The sequence below is a fragment of the Triplophysa rosa genome, linkage group LG22 (assembly GCF_024868665.1).
Source record: "Triplophysa rosa linkage group LG22, Trosa_1v2, whole genome shotgun sequence".
Classification (NCBI taxonomy): Eukaryota; Metazoa; Chordata; class Actinopteri; order Cypriniformes; family Nemacheilidae; genus Triplophysa; species Triplophysa rosa.
The window spans coordinates 13,662,322-13,686,604 of record NC_079911.1 but is presented as its reverse complement, the minus strand read 5'-3'; the positions used below and the strand labels follow the sequence as shown (position 1 = coordinate 13,686,604).

The window sequence follows — 24,283 nt, the reverse complement described above, 5'->3', positions numbered from 1 at the left end:
AGGCTGGTTGTAAGTTAGGCTGAAATGGTATGCATTCTCTGGAGAATAGAGGAAATCTGAGGTTTTTTAGTAGGTTGAATAATAACGTGGAATGGCTTGAGAACAAACAGTTTATTATAGTTTTGCTTATATGTTATATCTGGCTCACGAGAGAACATTTATTCATTTAGCAGATGCTTTTTGCCAAAGTGATGAATGCCATAAGACAGGCAGGCTAAATTTTGAATTGGATTTAGAATTATTTTAATCCACATGCTCTGTTTAGAGCCCCTTAAGGCCATTTTAGTTAAATATAAGCTGAACATCAACGTATGTGGTTAGTACTTCACAGGACAGATCACAGTTGCACACATGTATGTAGCAGAACATAAAAGTTTGAAGCAGAAACAATAAAATTCAAAGTTGGTCCTGAAAATCTAATTGTTGGTTGTTGGGCCCAACAGCTAGATTTTCCGCTCTGTCTCTTTCCAACTATAGGGAGGTTAGCGGCACCCACTCAATAGAAAACCTCTAGTCATCAGGTTCTGTAGATCAGTTCTGTTTCTTCAGCAGATTCCAAAATCACAAAACTAGCCATAGCTGATTGGCTGTATTTTGGTCTTCTTTTGTTTTGGTACTACGCGTGGCCTTTCCCCTGTTCTCTCTATTCACCCGCTAAACGCTAGTGCTAAAAGCTGCTGGAAAGCTTCCTGTACAGCCATTATAAGGTCCTGGCGTATTTTATTTAGACTTCGTCAAGGGGGTTAATAAAGGTGAGTGTGACTACTTTTAACTCCTAGAATATCGGCTAGTTTGTTGGGATAGTTAGCCTTTAATGATGACAGGTTTGTTTTTAGCTAGTTTGGTGTTTCTGGCTTTTCTTAATTCAAAATAAAAACAAACTCAAAAATAAAATGACTACACAAACATCTTTATCTGCATTTTACAGTTTTTCTCAGTCGCTTTGGCGCATTTCTCGAATCATTCTTAAAATTAGCTAAATAATTGTGCATTTCTCAGAACAATTTGTACAAACTGCACAATATCATGGATTTCCTGCAAAAGTGTGTTACTTTTTAAAAGTCCTTAGTACATCTCTCAAAATTACATTTTTACATCAGTGAACATGTCAGTCCTGTGAAAATGGCAAGTCCTTGTGTCATTGTTCGTGAACTAGACAGTCAAAATGTTTAGCCATGTTGTCAATATAACGGATGCTTTATTTTTTTAGTATTTTCGGATGTAATGTGTTTGCGTGTGCGTGTGCGTGTGTGTGTGTGTGTGTATGTGTTGAATGAAGGATCTGAGTTTCTAACAGTGAAAGCAACCTGTGAGCAAAGTAAATCTATAGTCACAGTTTGGATCAACAACTGTAAGTGTAAGAAAACTGAATATGCCTGACAGATTATGACAACTGGTCTAACCATTTTGCATTGAATGACTAAGACGATGAACAAATGACTAGATGTTTAGAGGGGTAAACAATTGCACAGAGAAGTATATGATACATTTTGAGCAACATGACAATAGCAACTGATAATGTAGGAAACAACAGACAATTGTACATAATCAATTGCATGAATGTACTAAAGCAATTGCAACTTGTTCAAAATAATAAGAAACTACTTTTCTGATGTGCACAAGTGACAAGATGAAGTGAAGGTTGAATAACTAGTTTTGAAAATTTCATTTCTGATCTGAGAAATGCTCCAAAGCGACTGAGAAAAACTGTAACAAAAGTCAAATTCAGCGACTAAAATTCAATAATGCAATGTTAACTCAGCTTGTTTCTACCAATGGTGGGGTTAAATATGTACATAGGTTCATTTAAACCAATGGTTGGCTTTGCCCGTATTTTACCCAACCATTAGTTAAAACAACCGAGCATTGTGTATAGTTTACTGGCTGTCACAATATCAAATGTTCATGACATGATTATCATGGACAAAATAATTTACAATAATGGTATAATGGTGATATCTATTGAAATCCTTGCAGAAATAAATAAATAAATAATGCCATCAGTGAAATTCATTTTTTAGATTACTTTGTTTTCTCTTTTTTTGTTCAGTGAATCATACTCAATATACAAGTTAAGGGAAATACAGAGTTTGTCCACATTGTGGTTCTTAACGCAAAATGTTAAATTGGATGCACAATCGTCACCTATCATGTTGACGTGTCAACCAAAAATGGACACTAGTTCATGATCATATGTGTAACATAAACACAATTTCAATAATCATTAATATTACAATTATCCTAGGTGAACAAAGTGCACTGTACTACTTACTGTACTTAAATGTACTTAATATAGACTAATTTTTGTACAAAAAAATACTTAAAGTAGATAAAAGCATGAATTTAAGAATATTTAAGTGTACTCAACTGTGCTAGTTTGAATAGAAGCATGAATAACTTTATTTTTAAGTTTTAAGTACATTATGGAAGTGTACTTAAATAAGGTGTACTTAGTGCATATAAAGTGTACTTAGTACATTTATACATGATATTTCAAAAGGCCATAACAGTAACAATGTTGGGGGGGATTAATAAATAAGAAGCATAGTATAGACCAGTGGTTCTCAAACTTTTTTGTTGTAAGGCCCCCTTTGTGTAGAGTGCATCGCTTTGCGGCCCCCCAAATAAAGACTTATAATCTTAAATTTAACATTTTTATTTAAACATATAAAACATATTCGGTTATACAATGCTGAACATCAATTCTGGTGTTTGATTGCATAAAATCTATGATCAATTTCTATATTTCATAAAATGCCACAAAATCTGTGGCCCCCTGGATCCATCTCAGGGCCCCCCAGGGGCCACGGCCCCCAGTTTGAGAACTACTGGTATAGACTTTTAAAACATTTTGCATAAATACATTTTAATACTAATTTGGAAAATGTATGTTTTGAATGAGGTCATGGTTTTATATATTTTCATTTTTTAAGTCTTCAGTGTATTCTAGATATAGCTCACATTTTCAGTCAATAATGCTCACATGCCTATGCATGAAACCCATTTTTTAACCAATTAGAGAGGTGAAAACTATGTGGCGCCCTCTACTGAATACTAATCTATGGGTGTCTCTGCCAGGCTGTCCACCATCCCTTTTCTCTCTGTGTGTCTAGGATTCCATACATTCATTTATTCGTTTTCCCTCAATGTGATATTCTAGATAATCTGAGAAGGTAAAGTCATTCGTACCCTATAGCAATCAAAATTAAAATATACAAAATGTACTTGTCACACAGTCGACAGACTAAATTGTTACACAAAAACTTGGCATAACTTCCTATTTCAAAATAAGCATTGTCTTCTGGATTGCCTTATAGCTGCAATCTTGTCCACCCAGTTCACATGAAAGCCCTGTTAGCCTAACCCTGAAAAGAAGTAAGAGAAAGAGAGAGCAAGAGAGAGAGAGAAGTTGTCTGATACTGGCCTCTCAAGCTCACTCAGAGGAAGTAATGTGTTCATTACGATGCAATTACAGACACTTACATGTCTCCGAGTGAATCGCTGGGCTACTGAGAGGTATCTACTACACCAGTCTCTTGATGCTAGCTCAACCCTGACCTTTATGTGTGCTTGTGCATTAATGCACGTGCCCTATGTGTGCTTGTATATGTGGCCATAAATATGTGTGCGTTTGTTTTTAGTCTGTTTGTAAAGGTGCAGAATGTACAGCTTCATGGGAGGAGGGCTGTTTTGTGCAGGAGTGGGCAATATACTCCTGATTGTTTCCACAGCAACAGATTATTGGATGCAGTACCGTCATTCAAACAACTACATGCATCAGGGGCTGTGGAGATACTGCATGCCTGGAAAATGCTTCACACACACAGACAGCATTGGTGAGATTTCCAAACAGGGTTTACAATGTCTAACCAAACAGGAGAACCCCAGGCAACTGGACATTCATTTTTCCTCATTTGCAAACTCACTGGCAAAATGAAAATGTAAATTATTTATGGATATTAATATATGTAAATACCATCAAAGGCACATCTGAATGTGTGTTGTTTTATTGCATAATTTGCTAGGAGTACAAAGAACACTGAACGTTATGGCTTATTCCTTACTGTATTTTCTTTAGAATTGAACACAAAATTTTTTGCAGTTAAATCACAGCCGTGCATTTACAAACAATCTACAGTCAATTTTCATGAGCCATTGACCTTCTGACTTGTTTTTGTGTATGTGTTTACAGCATACTGGGATGCTACAAGAGCATTCATGATCTTGTCTCTGTTGGCCTGCTTTATTGGCATCATCGTCGGTATTATGGCTTTCATCCATTACTCCTCCTTTGACAGGTTTGATAAAACCTTTGCTGCAGGCATTCTGTTCTTTATCTCATGTAAGTTGTCTTCTCATTTTATGTTTATGTTTAAATGGTCTAACATTTACAGTATAGCATATACAAATAGCGTTTGTAGATCATTTGAAATATGATAATATGATGTTTACAGAGTGATTTTAACTAGTTACATGTAAAGTGATAAATAAATTGTTGCAATATTAAATTGCAGTGTGTAACATGGACACTGTAATGATAAATGTTCAAAAATGCCATAGAAATTACAAGTATAATTCAACATTTTATTTCAATATAATTATGCTTCTGTCCTTTTTCCCCACAAGGCTTTTTTGTATTTCTGGCTATGGCTGTTTACACTGGAGTTACAATAAATTACTATGGTAAACGCTATGGTAACTGGAGGTTTTCCTGGTCCTACATCATTGGCTGGGTGTCTGTTGTGCTCACTTTCTTTTCAGGTAATGATCAATTTATTTCGAATTAAAAATAGCACATCTAAATCAGTCATTTTATTTAGATGTCTTTGTATGATATTTAAAGAACAAAGTACATAACATTTAAATTTACCACATACTTATGCATGCTTTTGTTTTCTGTAATGTGTAAAACTGTAAGAGTAGCTCATTTTTACTATTTGATTATCTACATTTAAATGACTAAATATTGTCTGCACACCAACAAAAACATGTGTTTAACATAATAATGCAATATGCTAATTCACTTTATAATGTTTGTGGTTAAATTTATAAGATTATTTTCCTCTGTTTATTCAGGAATTTTCTATATGTGTGCATACCGGATGCATGAATGCCCCAGAAGTCCAAATCCTCGTTAGAAGAAAGGCCATTATTACATTCAATGCTGGTTGCCATTTTACTATAAACAACCCGAGGTCATGAAAAAAGAGCAAATCAAATTTTAAATAAAGAATTTGACAATATAACTATGTGTAAATGTATTTTATGCCATTGACAATAGCCTAAATAATTTTTTAAACATTGTTCAATTAAAGACAACACTGTGCCTGAGGATTACTTGCAAATATATCACTCATTGATCAATATCAATTTTCTTTCTTTCTTTCTTTCTTTCTTTCTTTCTTTCTTTCTTTCTTTCTTTCTTTCTTATTATTATAACAATAAAATAGAAATGGTAACTTGTTCAATATAGAAAAACGTTTTTTGGTTTCAGCAACATGCAATAAATGTAGTTAGTTATATTGTTTCTTTTAAACGATTAGGCCATTTTAAAATGTTCCAATGGTTTTAAAATGGGACAAGCAAAGCAATAAAACAGCTTTTAACTTATAGCCAAAGACATTTTCTTCTTACATTAAACAATAAACTGCTCTAGCAGGTAAATTGCTCTTTCTCTCTCAATATATAAGGTGCAGGCGCTAATGCCACAAGCCTCTTAAAGAAATGCGCCGCTTAGGTCCGACGCAGTGGCGTGCTGTCTCCCAATTTCACTTGATTAAATGGCTATTAAAAGCTGCTTAACTGCCTCTGGGTGCGGATTCTATCGACTTCTAAAGTAAAGGCGATTCCATCACCATTAGTACATTTACTTTTGCCATAAAAGCAACTTGTAAGCAGTGTGGGGCGCACGTGTCTGTCAATAACTGGTTTCAATTACACTGCTCCAAAATCACATTACACCGTTGAGTAAAACAGTCGGAGACACTTTGTCGAGTTAAAAAGGTAAAGAACAAAAAGCAAATGCTTTGCCTTTAGGCCTATACATACCAGGTCACCTTATATCTAAATGAACAGCTTTTTTTCAATTTAGCTCTACTTTTTCATTTTATAAATATCATGCTGTATATTTTCCTTTTTAAAGTAGGCTACTAAAACATCAACAGCTCAACGATGCTCAACTCCCAACTTATTCAAAAATCAGTAATTTCAGTTTATTATACTTTGGGAGATCTTGTAAAAACACACCAACACTAATGAAGCCATATTCCACATTTTGCAAGAATAATGTATTTTCATGACCAATTTAATACGGTGATTAAATTACCCATCTGATCAAATGGAAATCCTGCGGTCGAGGATTACTACTTCCGCTCTAACATCCAACCTAATTACCTAATAGCATTGCTGCAAGACTTCTGCCAATAATGAAACACTTTTACCATTAGCCCCCGTGATTGCAGATGTGATGACAACACGATATCAACAAATTACCGCTCCATCAGCTGAGACAGAACTGAAGCACACTTGTATCCTCGCAGATTTTAATATCTACAATTAAATCCCATTTCGTAGAAGCCCTGTTGCCCTAAGACGTAAAATGAAATAATAAAAAATAAAACAGCTATGTTCCCTCACCAATGAAGGAAAAAGCTAAGACCAGGAAAGAACAACCACAGTCGATCCAACAAAACAAATTATTCCTTCAGCATTTTTATGATTTGTCGCTAAAAGACTTAATAATAGATGTTTTGCTTCTATTGAGATCTATTGAGTGATTAAAATTCTGCACGATTGAATCAGAAACACGTATGGAAACTTATTTAAGCGTCAGAAACTGTTGCTCCACAAACGCTTGATTGGCCATTTAGCTGTTTACTTTTGGGGTTATTTCGAGTGACTTGTTTAGCTGGCTGTGTTAAATACAAAACTCACGAAAAATTAAAATGTAATGATTTTAAGGCGCAGCTCGGTTGTACATTACGCAATCGTACAATTGGTTTAACGGGCTGCGCGCTGAATTCTTCATTTAAACGTTATCAAGGTTAGCCCTTTGTTAAGAGTCTTGACCAGTCCACACGTCTTTCAAGTCACTGCACAGTGAAAGTGCAGGCTTATGTCTGAGTAACTATTGTAAAGACAGGACTCTTGTCGCGAGGCTTTTTCAGCACCACGGGGAGCGACCGCGCCGCCTGCATAATTAATCCATAAAGAACTAATACAATCCTCCGCCCAGCCGTCGCGCTATTGGCTGCCTGCTAATCTACTTCCTGATTTGTTGCTGTCAGTCTCTCCCCAAATAAATAGTAATGTACCTGTAACAGCGTGTACAGGTTGCTAAAGAGATTACGTTTCTGCTTTAAAGGTCCTGAAGACTGGGACAAACTGAGCAATTTTGATTTGCGGCACCGACAGTATCAAACGCCTCGCGGACTAAACGCTTTGCCTGTGGTTTTGAAGAAAAGTTTTGAAATGAATCTGAACTACACATCTCCGATCCCCCAGATGCCGTCTCAAAGGTCAACGTCGTTCTTCATTGAAGACATTTTACTACATAAACCTAAACCTTTGCGAGATGTGTTTTCGTCGCCGTTTTCAAACTCTCTGGCGTCCCGGATGCCTCTTTTAGAATATGGATATCCTCTCATGCCTACACCAATACTGGCTCCTCATCCGCATCATCCGCTACACAAACCTGAACACCATCCTTACTTTTTCACTTCTGGTAAGTAGCTTTCATCTGAAATTGGGTCTTTGGTTTTATTTAAATAGCCTATATGTCCCACAGAAATTAGAGGAAATGTTTAACATTGTATATAAAATATGGCGATGAAAACATGCAATACAACAAATCACCAGACTAACATAAACAGTATACGCAGGCCTACATGTTAGTTCAAATTGTTACACTGTTAATATTCATTTTTTACAAATGTGTACAAGGATATAGGAAAATCCTATAGATTTTATGTATGATATTTTATTGATTTAATAACAATAACATTTCAACTACTACTAATAATACAGTCTCGAGAAAACCGCGTATATTTTAAGTGATTTTCTTATTTGTTTTTCATGTTTTTTACATTTTTAAAATATAAACAGGCATCAAGCTTACACGCAGATTGTTTTCAATAAATGCATGTTATAAAATAATATTTTAAGAGTTGTTTTTAAATTTCCAAAAGGAATGCAGATGCCTGCGTTATTTCACCACCACCCAGAATTACCAGGGAAACATTGCAGACGCAGAAAGGCAAGAACAGTGTTCTCAGACTCACAGTTATCCGGACTCGAGAAACGATTTGAGGTCCAGAGGTATCTCTCCACACCTGAGCGCGTGGAACTGGCTACGGCGCTCAGTCTTTCGGAAACACAGGTAAAACTAACGTTAAATACTGTGTATGACCTATAAGAAATAACCTGCAGAATTTAATGCGGGCTAAACACTGTTTATGAAAACGAAGGGTTCATTAAGGCTTATAAATGATTTACATTGCGCAGGTAAAGACGTGGTTTCAAAACCGGAGGATGAAGCATAAAAAACAGCTGAGGAAAACACAAGACGAGCAGAAAAATCCAAACGACGTAGACCGATCGCTGGACACCGCGAGCGACAGTGAAATGCACGAGAAAAGTACAGAAGACGGTAAAAACGGCATGAGTCCGGACAGATACACGCTGGATGAAAATGAAGATGATGTCGATATTGAGGATGACATTTGCTCTCCTGAACATTTACTCTAGTATTGTTAAATCTCATTTAATGAAAAGTGTACAAATTAATTACAATCTTTTAGATAGGAAATTACATACAATTTTTTATTATTAATTTGAAAATAACATAAATTGAATTGTTCAAGCGCTTATGAAATCTGGACACAGCTTAAAACAATGAAGCATGTGTATTTATTATTATTATTATTATTATTATTATTATTATTATTATTATTACTATTATTATTCACAACAACAGTCTGGCTTTGTGACCGAATCCTCTGACCATATTTGTAAATGTGAAACGAATGGTACGTAATGTACTGATAATATGTAAATGGAGTTATGATAATACTTGTTAAATAATCATTCAAAAGATGTAACAATTTCCATTCCAATTTTAGTGTCACATTTTTAGCACTTTCGCAGGACGATGATATTGGCATGTTGACTTACATATTTATCAAACCTAAAAACTGTGATTTGTCATTTGAAAATCAAATAATGTATATAAACTATGTACATTGAGTAAAATATCTAAGACGATTCTTAAATTAATCAGCTGTGCCTTGTTTTATTTTATTTATGTTTTAGGTCTACAGGTTTTAGTGCTTTGAATGTTCAAGGAGTTCTGCCTAGCACATTTCTGGTTATCACAATTTAGTTATTCATTTTTATGCTTATTCTAAAATAACTTTAATTAAAATAATAATAATTTCGTTTACTAAATAACAGAAACGAATACAGCTATTATTACAACACAAATAACCTCAATAAACAAGATAATAATATGAGCTCTTTGAAAATAGCTGATGTCTCATTACAAGCTATTTGCGTCACACTTCGGCTATACATTTACATATAAACTACCAAATAATTTATAGATATAGCTCTTCTCTATGTTTTTGTAGTATTTGATATTGTTCTAAATTTATATATTATTTTTATGAGGCCAATATTTACCCAAACCGGGTAACAAAATGCATTTTTTAAAGATAAATGAGTGATGGACAAAGGTAGTTTCTACGTTAAACAAAACGTGCAGCAAAGATGTCAAAGTAGAATAAAAAAATTCTGGGTGGCAGTAACTTAAGTGTATATGTGCAGGTCTGGGTAGCATTGTTGAAATGGTTTTCAAACATCAATTTAAACTTGAACTTAAAAACCTTTATATATATATATATATATTATTGACCCTTCTGTCGTATATGTTACCTATGTTAAATTCAGGTTCATAACGCATATGGATTCGCTGCATATTTGTCCTATTAGTTGCAACACTGTAGCTTTGCATTTACGCGATTTCCAAAACTTGTTGTTACACTGTTGTTGGGGCCGATGTATTTTGATTATACCTTATTCGAAAAATATTGTGAAGTAGCCTAGCAATGTTTTAAACTCGAAATTTTATTATACGGGAAGTGCGCAGATTGAGACTGTTTACAGTAATTAGCCTTCTTGTTTTACTGGGTGTGTGGCACACTTTCACCCTTTGAAAAGCAATTCATGTCGTTTTCAAAACGTGATTCTGATTAAGCCGGGCAAAATAAAACACGCTAAGAGAATAGGCCGTGCGGAAGGTGATCAATTAAAAGATTAAGCGTTTTGCAACACATGGACGCATCTGCATGTCGCTCTAATAGCAGAGCCATCAGCTCATTTTCAGGGGCCTGCCGCCTTCTCCAGCACTGTCCGCAGATCAAAGCCTTCCTCAGTCTCCCAATCCGTAAAAAGGGATGCTAATTCAACCTCCTTCATGTGCGGTTGAGAGAGACCCCTTCAATTAACTGATTTCAATGGCAGGAAAGAGAAAAAAAGATGCAAAGAGAGTCGGTCTGGAAAGGCAGCATTTCTCATTAATTCAAAAGGTCCAGCATTTATTAGCCTCGCCTCTGAGGCGTAACGTTGAAAACAGCGAGTATCAAAGCAGACATGATGGGTTAAATAGAGGCTATAATCTAATTAAAATATTACATAGGAGTAAATAGCTCTTTGATAACGATCTAAAGCTTCCATTAAAGAAATAGGTGCTTGAAGCTTGTTTCAGGGGGAAAATTATCACTTTAAAATACAGAAAACAAGTTTGCGGGCCCTAATAAGGGAGCCTTCAAAGTGTCATCCTTATTTGACCTATTTTTTTCTATCCGTGAAAGAAAAGGGCAGGCGAAAGTGGATATAATCAGACTAATAGCCTGGAACTGACGGAAAGAGGCACGTTACGCTGGGTTAACGGTGCATCCAGGTGTGCTTGAAGAGATCGGCGCTCTCGTGCACAGACCTATTGAAACGAGGAGAAAATAGCAGGATAATGCAAAGCTCTGCAACAAAACCCAACAGCGGTTCATTCAAGACTTCTTTACATCTAAAATTGTTTTGGGAATTAGTACATCGTTTATTTTGTGCTACACACCTGTTCCACATTCAGTGCTTTGCGAACGAGGATTACAATGAGCAGAAAATACATTAAACACAATCAGCACACATATACAACACAAGTGTTAATTGTTAAGAAATTCTTCTAAGTGCAACTCACATGTGTGATATAGTTATAATGTGAAGTGAATCTAGATGGCTTGAATGGTTTTAAAGCGAGCCACAGCCCGCTTCTCTTCCTCGTGTCGTCTCAACATCTCAATGGTGGCCAGTTGCATTGGGTCCATTTCCTGAAGATATGGAGCCTGCATGCTCAGGTACTTCTCTCTGGGTCGGTCATTTGTCTTTGGAGGGGCTTTGGGCTTTGCAATAGTTTTGGCATATTCTAATGCCTGAGCAAAAAAAAAAATTTTATATTGTCTTCTCACAAAAAAATGAAAAGAAAGCAAGCTGAAAAACAACAGCCCTAAGAAATATTGCTATCAAATACATGTAAACGACTCTGGACAAAGGATGCAAAATATGTAATTTACGGATTTAAAAACAGATCATGTTTTCAGAATGAGATTCTCTTACCTTTCTCCTGGGAATTGTGTCCTTGTTGTCACTGCCCACTGGGTCCTTGGCCAACAGAGAGGGAATCCTACTTATCTTCTTGTTCTGTTCGCGGATCACATTTGAATACAGCTTCTGTCGTCTAATTTTCTCTGCCTGACAGCAGTGAAAGAAAGAGCAGCAAGATTACAAAAGAGAGGTTTAATTACCTAAGCCATTTCTCCCCTAAGGCCCCTCTGTTTCTTTGTACATCTCTCCATGAAGCTACTCAATAGCGGCAAACAAAACCAAATAAAACTCATCATCTCTCTAGAAGCATTGTTAACGCATTTCAGGCAGTGAGCTGTGCAAAAACAGTTATTTTAGGTGAAAATTTTATGTGGCCCTAAAGTAACGGAGCTGAAATATGTCGCTTGCTTTTTAAGAGGTATGCTCATTAGATTGGTTGAACCATTTCCATTATGTTTGGAAACACAAGTCTTTTAAATTCATGAGCAAATGAAAAGAGGGGGTTATTGAGACACGACCACACTTGACAATTGGACATAGCAATTAGGGATTAGCTAAATCAATATTCAACAAGGAGAGCACCAATTATCCACTGAGTCTCTCCCATGTAACACCGCACAAATTATTAACATTAAACAACACTGTTTATCAATATTGTCAGATGCTTAAGTCTTTATTCACTCTGAAGTGAATATTTACCACAGCTTCTGGTATTGTGTTTGTTGGTCCAAGGCCTCCAAGCTTCACCTCCTGTCTCAGGTTTGTAAAGTCCTTCATGGTGTATGGCTTAGAAGAAAACACAGACGAGAAATTTCAAACACTGTGCACAAAGTCATCTAAATCTGATAAGCATGAAAGCATACTCCATGATGGGACAACAGAACTGCGGTTTGAAGACTGTGTGAGAAGCTTCTGTTAGTAGTAGTACACACTTAATCCATTATGGATGTCTAAGGTGCACTCATGCAACAAGCTGTCCCGAACAAAAGCGTTAATCAGGTCAGATCAGAAAGGCTCCTTCGGACTCTCAGGACTGTTCGGGATCAGCCATTGGTCATGGACACGGCAGGACGGCTGTTGTCTACTCTGATCTGCTTCCCTTTGGTCTGCCACACTAGCTGTTTTACAAATTTATCCCATAATCCTATGAGACATGATGGCGGGCGCATAAAGGTGAGGAGAGCGGGTCTCTCCGAGGAAACCAATCTGTTTTATGGTGTAAGAAGCGCATAATCCATGCACGGCATCAAGTGGATGTGTTCTATGACATAATGACCCCTAAATTGTCATATGTTCATGGAGCACTGAGGATTCATTTGTGAGCATACAATGACAAAGTTATTAAACAAGAACTTGACTAATTCAAAGGTGCTGTATGCGGTTTCTATAGGGGATGTGGCTTTGCACACAAACAAAAAAAGATCATCTTAGAGTTGCCCGTCAATCATTGCATATTGACATATATGGGAAGCAGTCCGCCAAGTTCACTTATTCATCCCATAAAGGTTTTCTCTGTGTAAACGGCTACGGTGGCCGTCGCACTTTGTGGTGGAGTACACCTGCTCCTGAAGGGACTCCCCTACATCGCTCAAGGTGCTGGAGGACAAAGAGACCATCATTAATGCAAATCACCATCTTACCAGGCCTGCTCTTCACAGACGGGGATGCTGCTTAATCACCTTATCCTCTAACGCTTTTCAATATGGTCTTTGTGACCGCACCTTATATCATCATCTCATTGCAATTAAGAGTGTCTTCAATTACTTATACAATTAACCTGCTGTCTGAATCGGCCCCGGCAATAATTGTTACATCTGCAACAGGCCCCATTGAGATGCTGTCGTGGCAACTTAAAGATGGTTACAAAGAGGAAGGACTTTCAATTATTATGCTTTATTAAGCTTTCTTGCTAATTATTATAATAGGTTTAAATCAAACACTGAAAACTCTTATACAAGCAGTAAGATGCATATAAGAAAGAATAAACACACTGAATATTAAACACATACACACCTTATAATTTGTTTTCGCCTTCAGCTGTCTGTGTCTTTCCATTTGTGAGAGGTAACCTTCTGAGCTGCTTCTGAGGATTGGATTCAGCTGTTGCTCAGATCTATCAGAACAGAGCTCCATGTCACTGGCGTTAGATATGCCTATAGGGGGAAGCACGGTGTAAGCACCAGAGATCTGTGTTTGGGGCACACAGGGTCCCTCATCAGTGGGCATAAGCTCAGGTGGATAGTGGCTGGTCTCTGCTTCGGGTGGTGTGGCCAGTTTTAGTACTGGTATCCTACAGAAACATAAAGCACAATATGTTTAATTGTGTTCTGAATAAAATAAAATAAAAAGTTTGGGGTGCATAATAAAATGTTAAATATTATTTGAACCTACAAAAAAAGGCATGAAGGGTACTTTAGAAAAATATTAGAAATTACTTTATTATCGGCGCTCCCAATATACGCATTATCAGTGCTGCCTCATGGGGGCGCTGTAACAGGAAACTAGTGAAAATCCCCATTTTATACTATTTCATTTTCAGGTCAACCAATGTCATGGCAGTGTTGTCATTTGAGTACGTGTGTAAAGTATGTTTCCATTCTAAGAGTGATTGTACCTGATTTTGTTGTGATTCTTGAATGATGCATTCTCAAATGCATTGAGGAAAGGTTTCCCAGCATGCCTCTTCAATAAGCCCTGAGTAGCATCTCGGTCTACAGCATATTTCCTGTGTACCACTCCAGTGCGGGAGGCGGGAGATGATATATCTGCTTGTGGAGCCAAACCCATCTGCCCTATTGCATTCAGGGGCAAAGAGGGGTGAAATGGATAAACTGGTTGCACAAGGGTTGGGTTGAAAAGATCAGGCCTTTCCCATTGCAGCGCTTGGGAAACAAGGGTAAAAATGGTCTCTTGCTGAGTAAGATTCAGTGGCTGTGAGTGATTGGCGGGTGAGTGGAGGTTTATGTTGAGGTTGACAGTGGGGGCAGCATTAGAATGAGGTGCAAGATCATGGGAGTAGCTAAAGGCCACTGGAGGATCAGGAAAGACATGATCCTCAGAGTCTGCCTGCGGTAGATGATCAGCACTGATGATGCGTCTCTCAGCAAGTGGTTTAAGGTGGGTAACACTAGGTCTGGACTTGGCTTCGGGAACTTGAGGTTTGAGATGATCTGAATGGTTGTTGGTTCTCTCTCTCTTCTTTGGATCTTTCCTTTCTTTATGACTTTGCTGTTGGGTAAAGATGAAAAGGATGAATATACAGTATATACTCGTATGTATGTGTGTTAAATATTTTATCTACGGTTTCGACAAAATCGTCCCATGCTAGGGCAATGGCTAAAAGAATCCATTCCATCGAGATATGTCTTTATATAGCCATGGCTTCACGACTATTGTCATAACCAAGAGAAAAGTGAGACAGGAGCATTTATATCATGTTTCTTTGTGGTGGGCTTGGCATGCACAGGGGACCCACTGACATTATTCTTGTGAGGTCTGGGGTTGTGCCTCAGCATGTAATGCCTCTGATTTAGCCGACACCAGCTTGCACCATGCTTAATGGGAAAATATTTACACTCCTCTGCTTGCCAGCATTAAGGTGACCGTTCAAGTGCTCAAAATAATGATCCTTCTCCATTCCTCCTCTTTCCTCAGCACAGGCTCCTTTTCAAGACATTTCAGAGGCTCCATTGTGCCTGAACAACTCTATCAGAAATTGCGTCCATCACAGCAGAAATGAAATCCCGGCTGACAGTGTGCCCACTGTGTAGACATTTTCATCTTGAGAGGAAGCCCTTGCAGACCGTTATGCATTAGGGCAATGGATTGTGCCAACCAGCCCCACCTACGTCTGCACAGAAAGAGATGGTTAGAATCAATAAAGTGAGCGGGAATGAGGTGCTCTACCTTCAGTTTTTGTGTTTTCTGGAGCCACATCAGCTCGGGATCCCGGGCATTGTCTTGACTCTCCGGGCTGCAGGTGCTGATAGTCCCACAGGAGGTTCGCCTGGGCTGTAAGAAGAGAAGACAAGAGACGACAAGTTGATAAACCTCATCGTAACAATTCACCTGTTGCTGCGTCAATAAAACACGTTTATTTTCTCTCACATTCATATTCAGGTATTGATCGCCAACAACTGAGTGGGCTTTCTGTGAGAGCAAAACAAAGACATTTCTGAGCATGAGAAGAAATGTCTGGGCGATAAATTACACGCTGAATCAGTGTTTGGCGAAAACGCAACCGTGACAAACATCCACCTACTCGAAACCTGCGATTTCCAGAGCTGAAATGCAGTTGAAAGCCAGTAAATAAATTCTGTTGTATTAAATAAAGTCAAAGTAGGCTCGCCTGTGAAATAACGCGACCCTGAATGTCTGGAAAACAAAACATCTCAAATTTACTTTTCATGATCAACCTTTTTTATTTCCAATTATGGACAACGCCTTCCCCGAGCTGACCTACATATGTCACCGAACACAGTTCCAGAAGCCTATTGATTCTCTTTAAAATGATTCTCTCGAAGCGTTTTGAAGATAAGTGACTGGATACGCCCACTTTACATCAGTGCACTCTCTCAATTTTTCTTAATGTACCCGTTCAGAGGCAGAATATCCGCGGCTAATGCCGTAATGAAAATCATTTAGTAAACTTCCAGTCACTTTGGCTGCTGAGGACAATTCTCGCTGATCAATGGTATTGACAGCTAGCGGCGTCCCTGAATGCATGTGGCTAATTCTGAAAGCGTGAATAGGGGAAGGTCAAAGAGACACATGCAGCAGTGAGTGGATTGAGTTGTAACATATCCATCAATAAACAGGCAGCCATGCTGGTCCATCTATTTAGCAAAAGGCCAGGTGCACAAGGAACTACGTAAGAGACTCTTATTAAGCGGACAGTTATTTACCTGAACCAATAAGCCTGAAGACTTTTAAACGCCACCTACATGAACTGGTGAAATTTCTTTTTTTTATGCAGAAATACCAACACAATCTCAGTGGAATTCGTAACTATTTTACAAAGTGGCTAATTCGTAAGAATTCGTATGTATACGTTTTATTTGATTTTGCACTGGTCACGGTTAGGTTTAGGGGAGGGACTTCAGTATTGCTTTTTCTAATAATCCTGCGTTTTAGTACAAGTCACATTGTAAAAATTCATTTGAATTAGCCACATTGTAAAATAGTTACAAAATCCTCTGAGATCAGGCTGCAAATACAGTACACTGCCACAATATAAAAACACTCATAATGGGGGTGAAATTTCTTTTTTTATGCACTAAAAGGACACAGTAATTTGTAACTATATTACGAGGTGCTTATTCATATGAATTCATACAATCTTATTTGTACATTTCAGTACGATTTGATTTTGCACCAGTTACTTTTAGGTAGTCTTGTTAGGGGTGAGGTTAGGGCTTCAGTATAGATGGTTTCATCGGACACACACCCTGGCCCAAAGTTAACTTCTGGTTTGGTTATAATATAACAATTTCTTTTATATTTAATTCATATTATTATTCATTTATTTTAATATTTTATTATGTAGTATTTTAATTGTATTAAATTGAAACTACTTAACAGTTATTTATTCTTTGCGGAGGTCTACCAGAAGTTAAGTTTGGGCCACATGATGTTTATGTTGTTGCCGCTGAAGCCATTATTGCTTTTTTTCTAATAATCGTGCATTTTAGTATGATTCATATTGTACAAATTCATACGAATTAGCCACCTCGTAAAATAGCTATGAATTCTCAAGAGATCACGTTGGAAATACAGTGCATTGCCACAATATAAAAACAATTATTATAAATGAAAATATCCATTAGAACAATCCCACGAAACAGCTCATTTGCCTGTTTGGGGCAAGTGTCATCTTCAGCAGAGTTGCCATTGAGCCGTACTGTAACAGGTGTGTGAGTACCTAGACATCACAAACCTACTCTAGACGTCTTCTTAGACGCAGCAGGCCACAACCTCTGCCCCATCCACGACCGTTGCCTTTTGTCCGCCATTTTAATAATCTCAATCAAATTGAGGAAATGATCAAACAAAATTGCATTTTGAGCTTCATAAGCTGCGTAAAATCTATTCTGTTAAATTGGGGCCTGTAATTGCCTCTTGGGCCGAGACGTGGCACAACAAAGTCAGGCAATCGGAGCTTGCCATTTTCCTCAAGACTGGGAAACACAGCTTTTGCGATGAAGACTTCAAAGGGACACAATTCTTGAATTGCATTTGGTTGCTATTGTGACCGCCCAGGCAATCTTGATTAGGTGTTTACACTGAGGCAGGGTATACAGTGGCAGAGAGCCGCGGAGCCTCGGTCTAGAGCTATTAAGAGATTGTACATTATGTTTCTGGCTTTGAAGTGAGGGTCTGCGAGATGACGAGGGATTGGGGCTGAGTGCAATGGCAGAAGATTGCACGGCTACTTCTGTCTTTATCAAAGGGGTCTCTGCTGGAGCTCATCATTGCTCCCACACACGCCGGTAGGAAGTTGGTGCATTATGAAATTGTGTACGTTTAATAACACAGCTAATTATCGGGAGTTAGGGGTTTGTGAAAGAGTAAATAGTGGCTTTTTAAAAGTCCAACTGCGTGTTCCGACGAGTCCCTAGTAATGATGAGAAAAACTGATGGGATCTGAGTGGCTTTTTATTCCCTTTGAAGAAAAACGGGACTGCAAAAACGTACAAAAGGGCAAAAGTAAAGGGTGCGTATCGAATTTATGAACGGACGCTTAGCTACATAACGAATGCGAGGCATGAGGTTTGTGCTCTCTTGTTGAGGCAAATGACCGAAAAAGCAAACCTTTAACCAAATGGGAGCATTTCGATCGCTCTTTACTGTGTAATGTTGTACTGCAAAAGCTTCCTTTATCAGCTTGGACTGTTATTATGGCCTACACCCCATTGTCTATCTCCCATTTTGACATTTTATTTACATCAAAACATGTTTATTCATCAATCCTATCATTTCCATTCCAAATCATTACCGATTATCTAATCATCCTGATATTCACATTCATTCATACAGTCTAACATATGTGGAAAACCCTGATGTCGCTTCCCTGTCATTTTCCTATTCAAGCAATGAGAAAATAACACAAAATATTTTTTTTTCCAATGAGCCGCCTCTTTACGGCTAACAATACCGCCCCGTAAACGGAATTTGATGGTGCACCATCATCCTTACTTAAAAGACAATGCTTTGAATTCATACCAGGGCACTGCTGGCGCAATCGGGGGGCACGGTCTGAAGCAGGAGAGCTTTGCTCTGTTTACCGTGTCACAATGCTAACGGCTCTTCACTATGCTAATGCAGCTGATGTGAGACATTAAGGTGGGACTGGGCTCAGATGGGCTGGGTAAGGTCTTAAATGTAGCAAATACACACGAGTCGCAGTGTGCAGACAAGCCAACCCTGCCAATTATACCCTGGGCCAGGTGCACTGATAACTAAGAGCCTATTGGTAACCATGCCCCTCTGATGTTCTTAACAGCCACTGTTGTGCAGATCAACTCATAATAGGCACTACTAGGCAGGCATGACTCGGTCTGTTCTCTCTGCTCCATCTGAAGACTGTGTGTGTGTGTGTGTGTGTGTGTGGTGCGTGCGTCGTGCGTGCGTGCGGCGTGGTGTGTGTGTGTGCGTGCGTGCGTGCGCGTGGTGCGTGCGTGTGGTGTGTGTGTGTGGTGTGTGTTGTGTGTGTGTGGTGTGTGTGTGTGTTTGTGTGCCTGCCAAATTAATTTCCGTGACACAGGCAATCTAGTCTCCTTCAAGGCAGAGCAATGAAAACAAGAAGGTCACTTATTCAGATTAAAAAAGAGCAAAGAGAGAGGTCAGGTCATGTAAGATATGATATATAGCCTTTGTTGTGCCTAAAAACACAATGGGGGATGTACTCATTTAAAACTATATCTGGTTTGTCGGATACAAAGTTAAAGTAGTTCACTCCTATAAAAACTGATCAAAACGTTATTACGTTAACAGTAATACTACACATTAGAACTATGTTTTTTATTTGTAAACTATGTAATGTAAAAAACGAAAATGCATATTTATGTCTTATGCATTTTATGTAATTATTTAAAGGAATTATGATTTGTATACAAAAGAATAAAGGCATGTACTTAATTCAGAATTTCCTTTATAATTAGTTTATAATTATAGTAATATGAGATCTTCTGTAAAAATGTCCAAATGTTACTAAACAGCCTACACAAGCCAATGGCTCATATAAAAGAAGCAGAGACGGTATGCGGTGTTAGTTCACCCTCTAGTGGCTGAAACACAGATTATAGTCTATTCCTTAAGGCTTGCAACCTGTTTATTGTAGGCCTAATCTTACCACCAGACGTCTATTTCTGAGTAAAAGGTCATCATTTGTTTTCAAATGATTATTTCCAAATATCAATAAATACACTTACCTGCTTTATTTCATCAATTTTATCTCTTTGCCGATGAGCTCGCAGGTAAGACCCCTGCTTATGTGTGTTGATACCAAGTGTAGTCTTGTTACGCTCCACAATATCTTCTCTTGCTTTGACTGGATTCACAGCTAAAGGATGTTGATAGCTCCTCTTCTGGGAAGCGACAGATCTTTGTTTCAGGTGTTCACTGTCACTCTGCGGTGTGCGGTCTGAGGTCATGCTAGGACGTTTCGAGTCAGAGAGGTCAAGAGAATCTACCTGACCAGATGTTTCCTTTTGTGGGTGTAGGTGGAAAGGAGACAAAGGTTGCGGAAACAGGGCAGCATCCATCTCTGATGCAGGTTGATTACTGACAACAGTATATTCTTGCCTTCGACCTGCTGCCACATCTTCCAAAGGTTCAAGACTATCTTCAGACTCCTCAAAGGAGTCAAGAGAAAGCCTCTCTTTTAGTTGGTTAAGAAACTGAGCGCCATCCAAATTCTGTCTCCAGTTCGGATCATAGCGCAGGTCGGCATATTCATCTTCAGGGGCTTTTTGCCTGTTGAATTAAAAGAGTCATAAACAATTAGAAAAAGCATTAAACCGAGGAGAGGAGCAAGTCTCATTTAGTGCTTTGGCATTGTCAGTAAGACAGCGTAAATGCCTGAAACAGCCATCACAACACAATGAAAAAATCGGCCACACTTCTCATGCGTAGTGAAACGGTAATAGCATGTTGTATACCCCCCGCCGCCGCCTTTCCTTTTCCCTAATGACTATGGGTCTGAAGACCACAATTTGGGGATAGTTTTGCAAATGGCAAATTCAAACATATGAAATAGGTTCAAACTACAACCTAATGTGCTCCTAGCATCATTGGATGAAAAGATCTCATTAAAATAATTAGAAGAGTGCCTCTTTGTTGTGCGCCTCTGAATAGTACAAGATGCTCTTCACGTCCCATGATGCCAAATACAACGCTGCCTGGATGCATGGCACTTCAGCCAATGAGGGCAAAAGGGCAAGGAATGGCTCAGTGATGATCCCACTGACATGGTCATGAGAATGTTATGTGACCGTACAGCTGTGAAAGGGTTTTTTAATATGCAAAGTCCCTCTCATGCTTATATAAACGTGCCAAAATTAAATCCAACAGGAAAACAGACTATTGTTCGCAGCTCATTTTGTTCTGAATGTGATGCTTATGTCTCTTTAAAGACAATGTGCACAGTGGAGTGGATAACAAACTAAATGGGTAGTTATTAGGTTCAATTAGATTATGTCAAATATTGCGGCACTCCATTCATTCGGAGGATTTCTTTCTTGGACGTGAAAAAATCATGCGGAATGCTTCGCTTCAGTTTTAACAATAAAGTCTTTGTTGACCATAATGAACAAAAACTGCATGGGGTTAAGTGGCTCTTCAGTATATGAGCTATCAGTCTGCAAAAAATTAAAACAAATGCCTCGCCTTTTTTTCCCGGGACAAATTGGGAGAGACAGTGGAGGACACAACAGTTGGGCTGGGGATGAAGGAGCGGAGACAGATGCAGTGATCCACACTTCAGATTCCAGCAATCTGTGTTTCTACAGCGCAGAGAGCTCTTCCATTCAGTTACAACAAAGCAACTGCTTTTTAACAGACTGCTGAATGAGACCTTATTGTGGTAATGTCTCGCAAACTAAAAATCTAATTTCCTCCAAATGAGGGTACTTGTTAGGAAATCACAAAAATTGGTGGGTATTTCGGCTCAATTAAAATGCAAGCGCAAACATCATTTTCAAAGACTGTCATTATCTGTTAGACAAGTAAATAAACGCTGTCAGTCATTTCAGCTGTTTGCTAAGCGGCTAAATCATGACGCTCATAATCATTTTGTTAGTGATGTATTTCACTTAGTCATATTCAGGTACTGCCATTGTTCGTTTAGCCTGTTTCTGAAACATTCACCTGGCGAGAGGACATTAATAATCATGTTTTCAGATAATTCAAAGTGATGCTATCCTTAAGTCAGTGTTTATACAATGGCATATCCCTTCAACATAAACATCTTTCTGTGCACTCACAAACATAGATTACAGTCATAATTAAGTATTTAAACTTATACAAAAGCGTCTGCCAAATGCATAAATGTACAATATTATATATTAAATCACACAACTTAACTAACTTTGCACAAAGACCCTTACATTAGATGGATTATTTCACAAAATAATATATATATATATATTTTTTTAAGAATCAGTAATACAGAGGGTGAGTATGAAGTGACTTGCACAACAGCATTTAAGTCTATGTGCCGAGAACACACATTCACAAAATACGTATACAATGTCACAAAAGGCAGGAACGTCATTAAAGTGCGATTTGCCATGTCGAGATATAATGTACAAGTATATTTTCAGTTGTTTTTAGAAATATAAATAAGCATACGTTTCAACTGTCTTATTTTAGAAAGCATGTTAATTTCTACAAGAGTCCACCTCCACGCTCGCAAGGTGGATTGTGGGATTGACATCACGGAAAAAGGCATTGCTTTTGTCAATCAAGTTATTTCTAAATGGCAAAGGTATGCCCACTCACATTAGACAGCAAAAGACATATTTACTGAATAATTTAAGTGGGCCATATTTAACCTTGACATTAACACTGTGCTGTTTGTACAACGCTGTGAGAAATACATGAACTGTTGTTACTTTAGTCTTTAATATAAAAAAAGCTTGCTTACCCCCACCGTACCTGAATGACAGTTTGGAAGTCACTGTCCAAAGTGCATGTATTTTTAGTCTGCTTAATGTTTTGGATTGTACACAAATATAAATCAATACATAAAAAATATATTTTGTGTCACACAGAAGAATGTCTTTCAAGTTTTTAATGACAACATACTACATAACCAATTAAAGGAACCATACATGTCTGTTGTCCCTATACCACATGATTGCCTTTACCTCAGTGGCCCATCTTGTAGACCATCGCTATATTCTGATCCCCCTCGGTCAGACTTCTGTTTGGAGTTCTCAGCAGACAGTAGGTCACTGTCGTGCGCAATACTCATCTGAAGCTCTCGTTGGTACGCCTTTTCTTGCACCAAACTCTCAGTGTCTGATTCAAGCGAGTCCCACAGCATCGGTAAAGCTGGCGCATCGTCCCTTGGAGTAGCGTCCCTAAGCATGCTGAATTTCACGTTTGATTTATGACCTTGATGGCACTGTTGCTCCTAGATGACTGTCTTCATGGCTACTGTAAAGTTAGAATTCACCGTCTTGAAGAACTGCTTTTTCGCCCTGCGTTTATTTAGCTATTCACCTAGTTACTGAGCTCTAATTATTTGTCATTACACGCTTCGTTTGATTTTTGACTGATTTCTGTCATTTTAGCCGCGTGTTATACATGAACTACGCAAACGGGATTCCTTGAACGCGGACAAGAATAAATCACCTATATGACGTTTCTAAACATAAAACAAATGACTTCAGGAAAAAAAAACATAGATAAGTGCGATTTACTGGTTAACTGCATCATGTCATACAGTATATTATTGTCGAGAGCTTCCGTTTACAAATTGTTGCCATGGAAACCTAGACTCAACGCCTTGGCTGTTAGTCACTGGTTAACGCATGCGCACGTCGGAATTGATTTTCCCAACGCCTGGAACGGTGCTCGAAGTGGGATATCCAAAAGCACATCATATATCTGGGCATATAACGTTAGAGCAATCTCAACCTCAGGGAGACGCATTATTTTATTTCCCATCCAAAAAATATGCTTCATGTAAAATTAGCGCTGAGCTAACATATAAAACGAAGGCACTTACGAAAACGCATTTCCCAACAGAAAATTATTTTCTGTAAGCATTACTACTAAACTCAGTAAATAGTTTTCTCGCGCTTTAAAATGGCGTGACTGACTGGAACCCAGATCATTTTAACTCGTATATTCCACTTCGGATTTTTATCTCGAACGCGAAATAACGCTTGCCCTGTACTAATGCACAAAAAGCTTACACAGAAACCAAACCCGTGGCTGCGCCGACATCTAGATACGTCAGTATGATTTGGTGCGTTCGACTGCATGCGATCCCGGCCCGCGTCGGCATATGACAAAGCACCGCAAGAACGATGAGAGCGAGCAGCGCCCTCCGTCCTGTCGGTGAGCAGCCACCAGCAAAACAAATAAGCAGCGATGCGGTCAAAAAAAAAAAAAAAAAGTACGC

The 24,283-nt window shown here is 38.3% G+C and overlaps 3 protein-coding genes across 4 annotated transcripts in view; 2 read left to right on the top strand and 1 right to left on the bottom strand.

Moving 5' to 3' along the window:
* jhy (junctional cadherin complex regulator) overlaps positions 1 to 24,234 on the bottom strand; it is a 29,555-nt gene extending 5,321 nt beyond the window's left edge. The window contains exons 1-8 of one of the 2 annotated variants that reach the window (XM_057320266.1): positions 23,019 to 24,234; positions 20,082 to 20,625; positions 15,559 to 15,663; positions 14,267 to 14,880; positions 13,666 to 13,942; positions 12,352 to 12,438; positions 11,665 to 11,799; positions 11,249 to 11,480 (exon numbers count right to left, since the gene is read on the bottom strand). In XM_057320266.1, coding sequence (XP_057176249.1) covers positions 11,280 to 11,480; positions 11,665 to 11,799; positions 12,352 to 12,438; positions 13,666 to 13,942; positions 14,267 to 14,880; positions 15,559 to 15,663; positions 20,082 to 20,625; positions 23,019 to 23,242 — 2,187 coding nt within the window. In that variant the 5' untranslated portion in view covers positions 23,243 to 24,234 and the 3' untranslated portion in view covers positions 11,249 to 11,279. Of the gene's footprint in view, positions 1 to 11,096; positions 11,481 to 11,664; positions 11,800 to 12,351; positions 12,439 to 13,665; positions 13,943 to 14,266; positions 14,881 to 15,558; positions 15,664 to 20,081; positions 20,626 to 23,018 lie in introns of those variants that run through there. The other variant, XM_057320265.1, reaches the window with a different exon arrangement.
* On the top strand, positions 3,651 to 5,423 carry lim2.1 (lens intrinsic membrane protein 2.1). Its single transcript, XM_057320268.1, has 4 exons — positions 3,651 to 3,836; positions 4,193 to 4,342; positions 4,627 to 4,761; positions 5,077 to 5,423. The coding sequence occupies exons 1-4, from the start codon at positions 3,662 to 3,664 to the stop codon at positions 5,136 to 5,138; spliced, it is 522 nt and encodes a 173-aa protein (XP_057176251.1). The 5' UTR covers positions 3,651 to 3,661; the 3' UTR covers positions 5,139 to 5,423.
* On the top strand, positions 7,126 to 9,436 carry bsx (brain-specific homeobox). Its single transcript, XM_057320267.1, has 3 exons — positions 7,126 to 7,723; positions 8,187 to 8,377; positions 8,503 to 9,436. The coding sequence occupies exons 1-3, from the start codon at positions 7,471 to 7,473 to the stop codon at positions 8,743 to 8,745; spliced, it is 687 nt and encodes a 228-aa protein (XP_057176250.1). The 5' UTR covers positions 7,126 to 7,470; the 3' UTR covers positions 8,746 to 9,436.
* Positions 24,235 to 24,283: the final 49 nt, after the last annotated feature.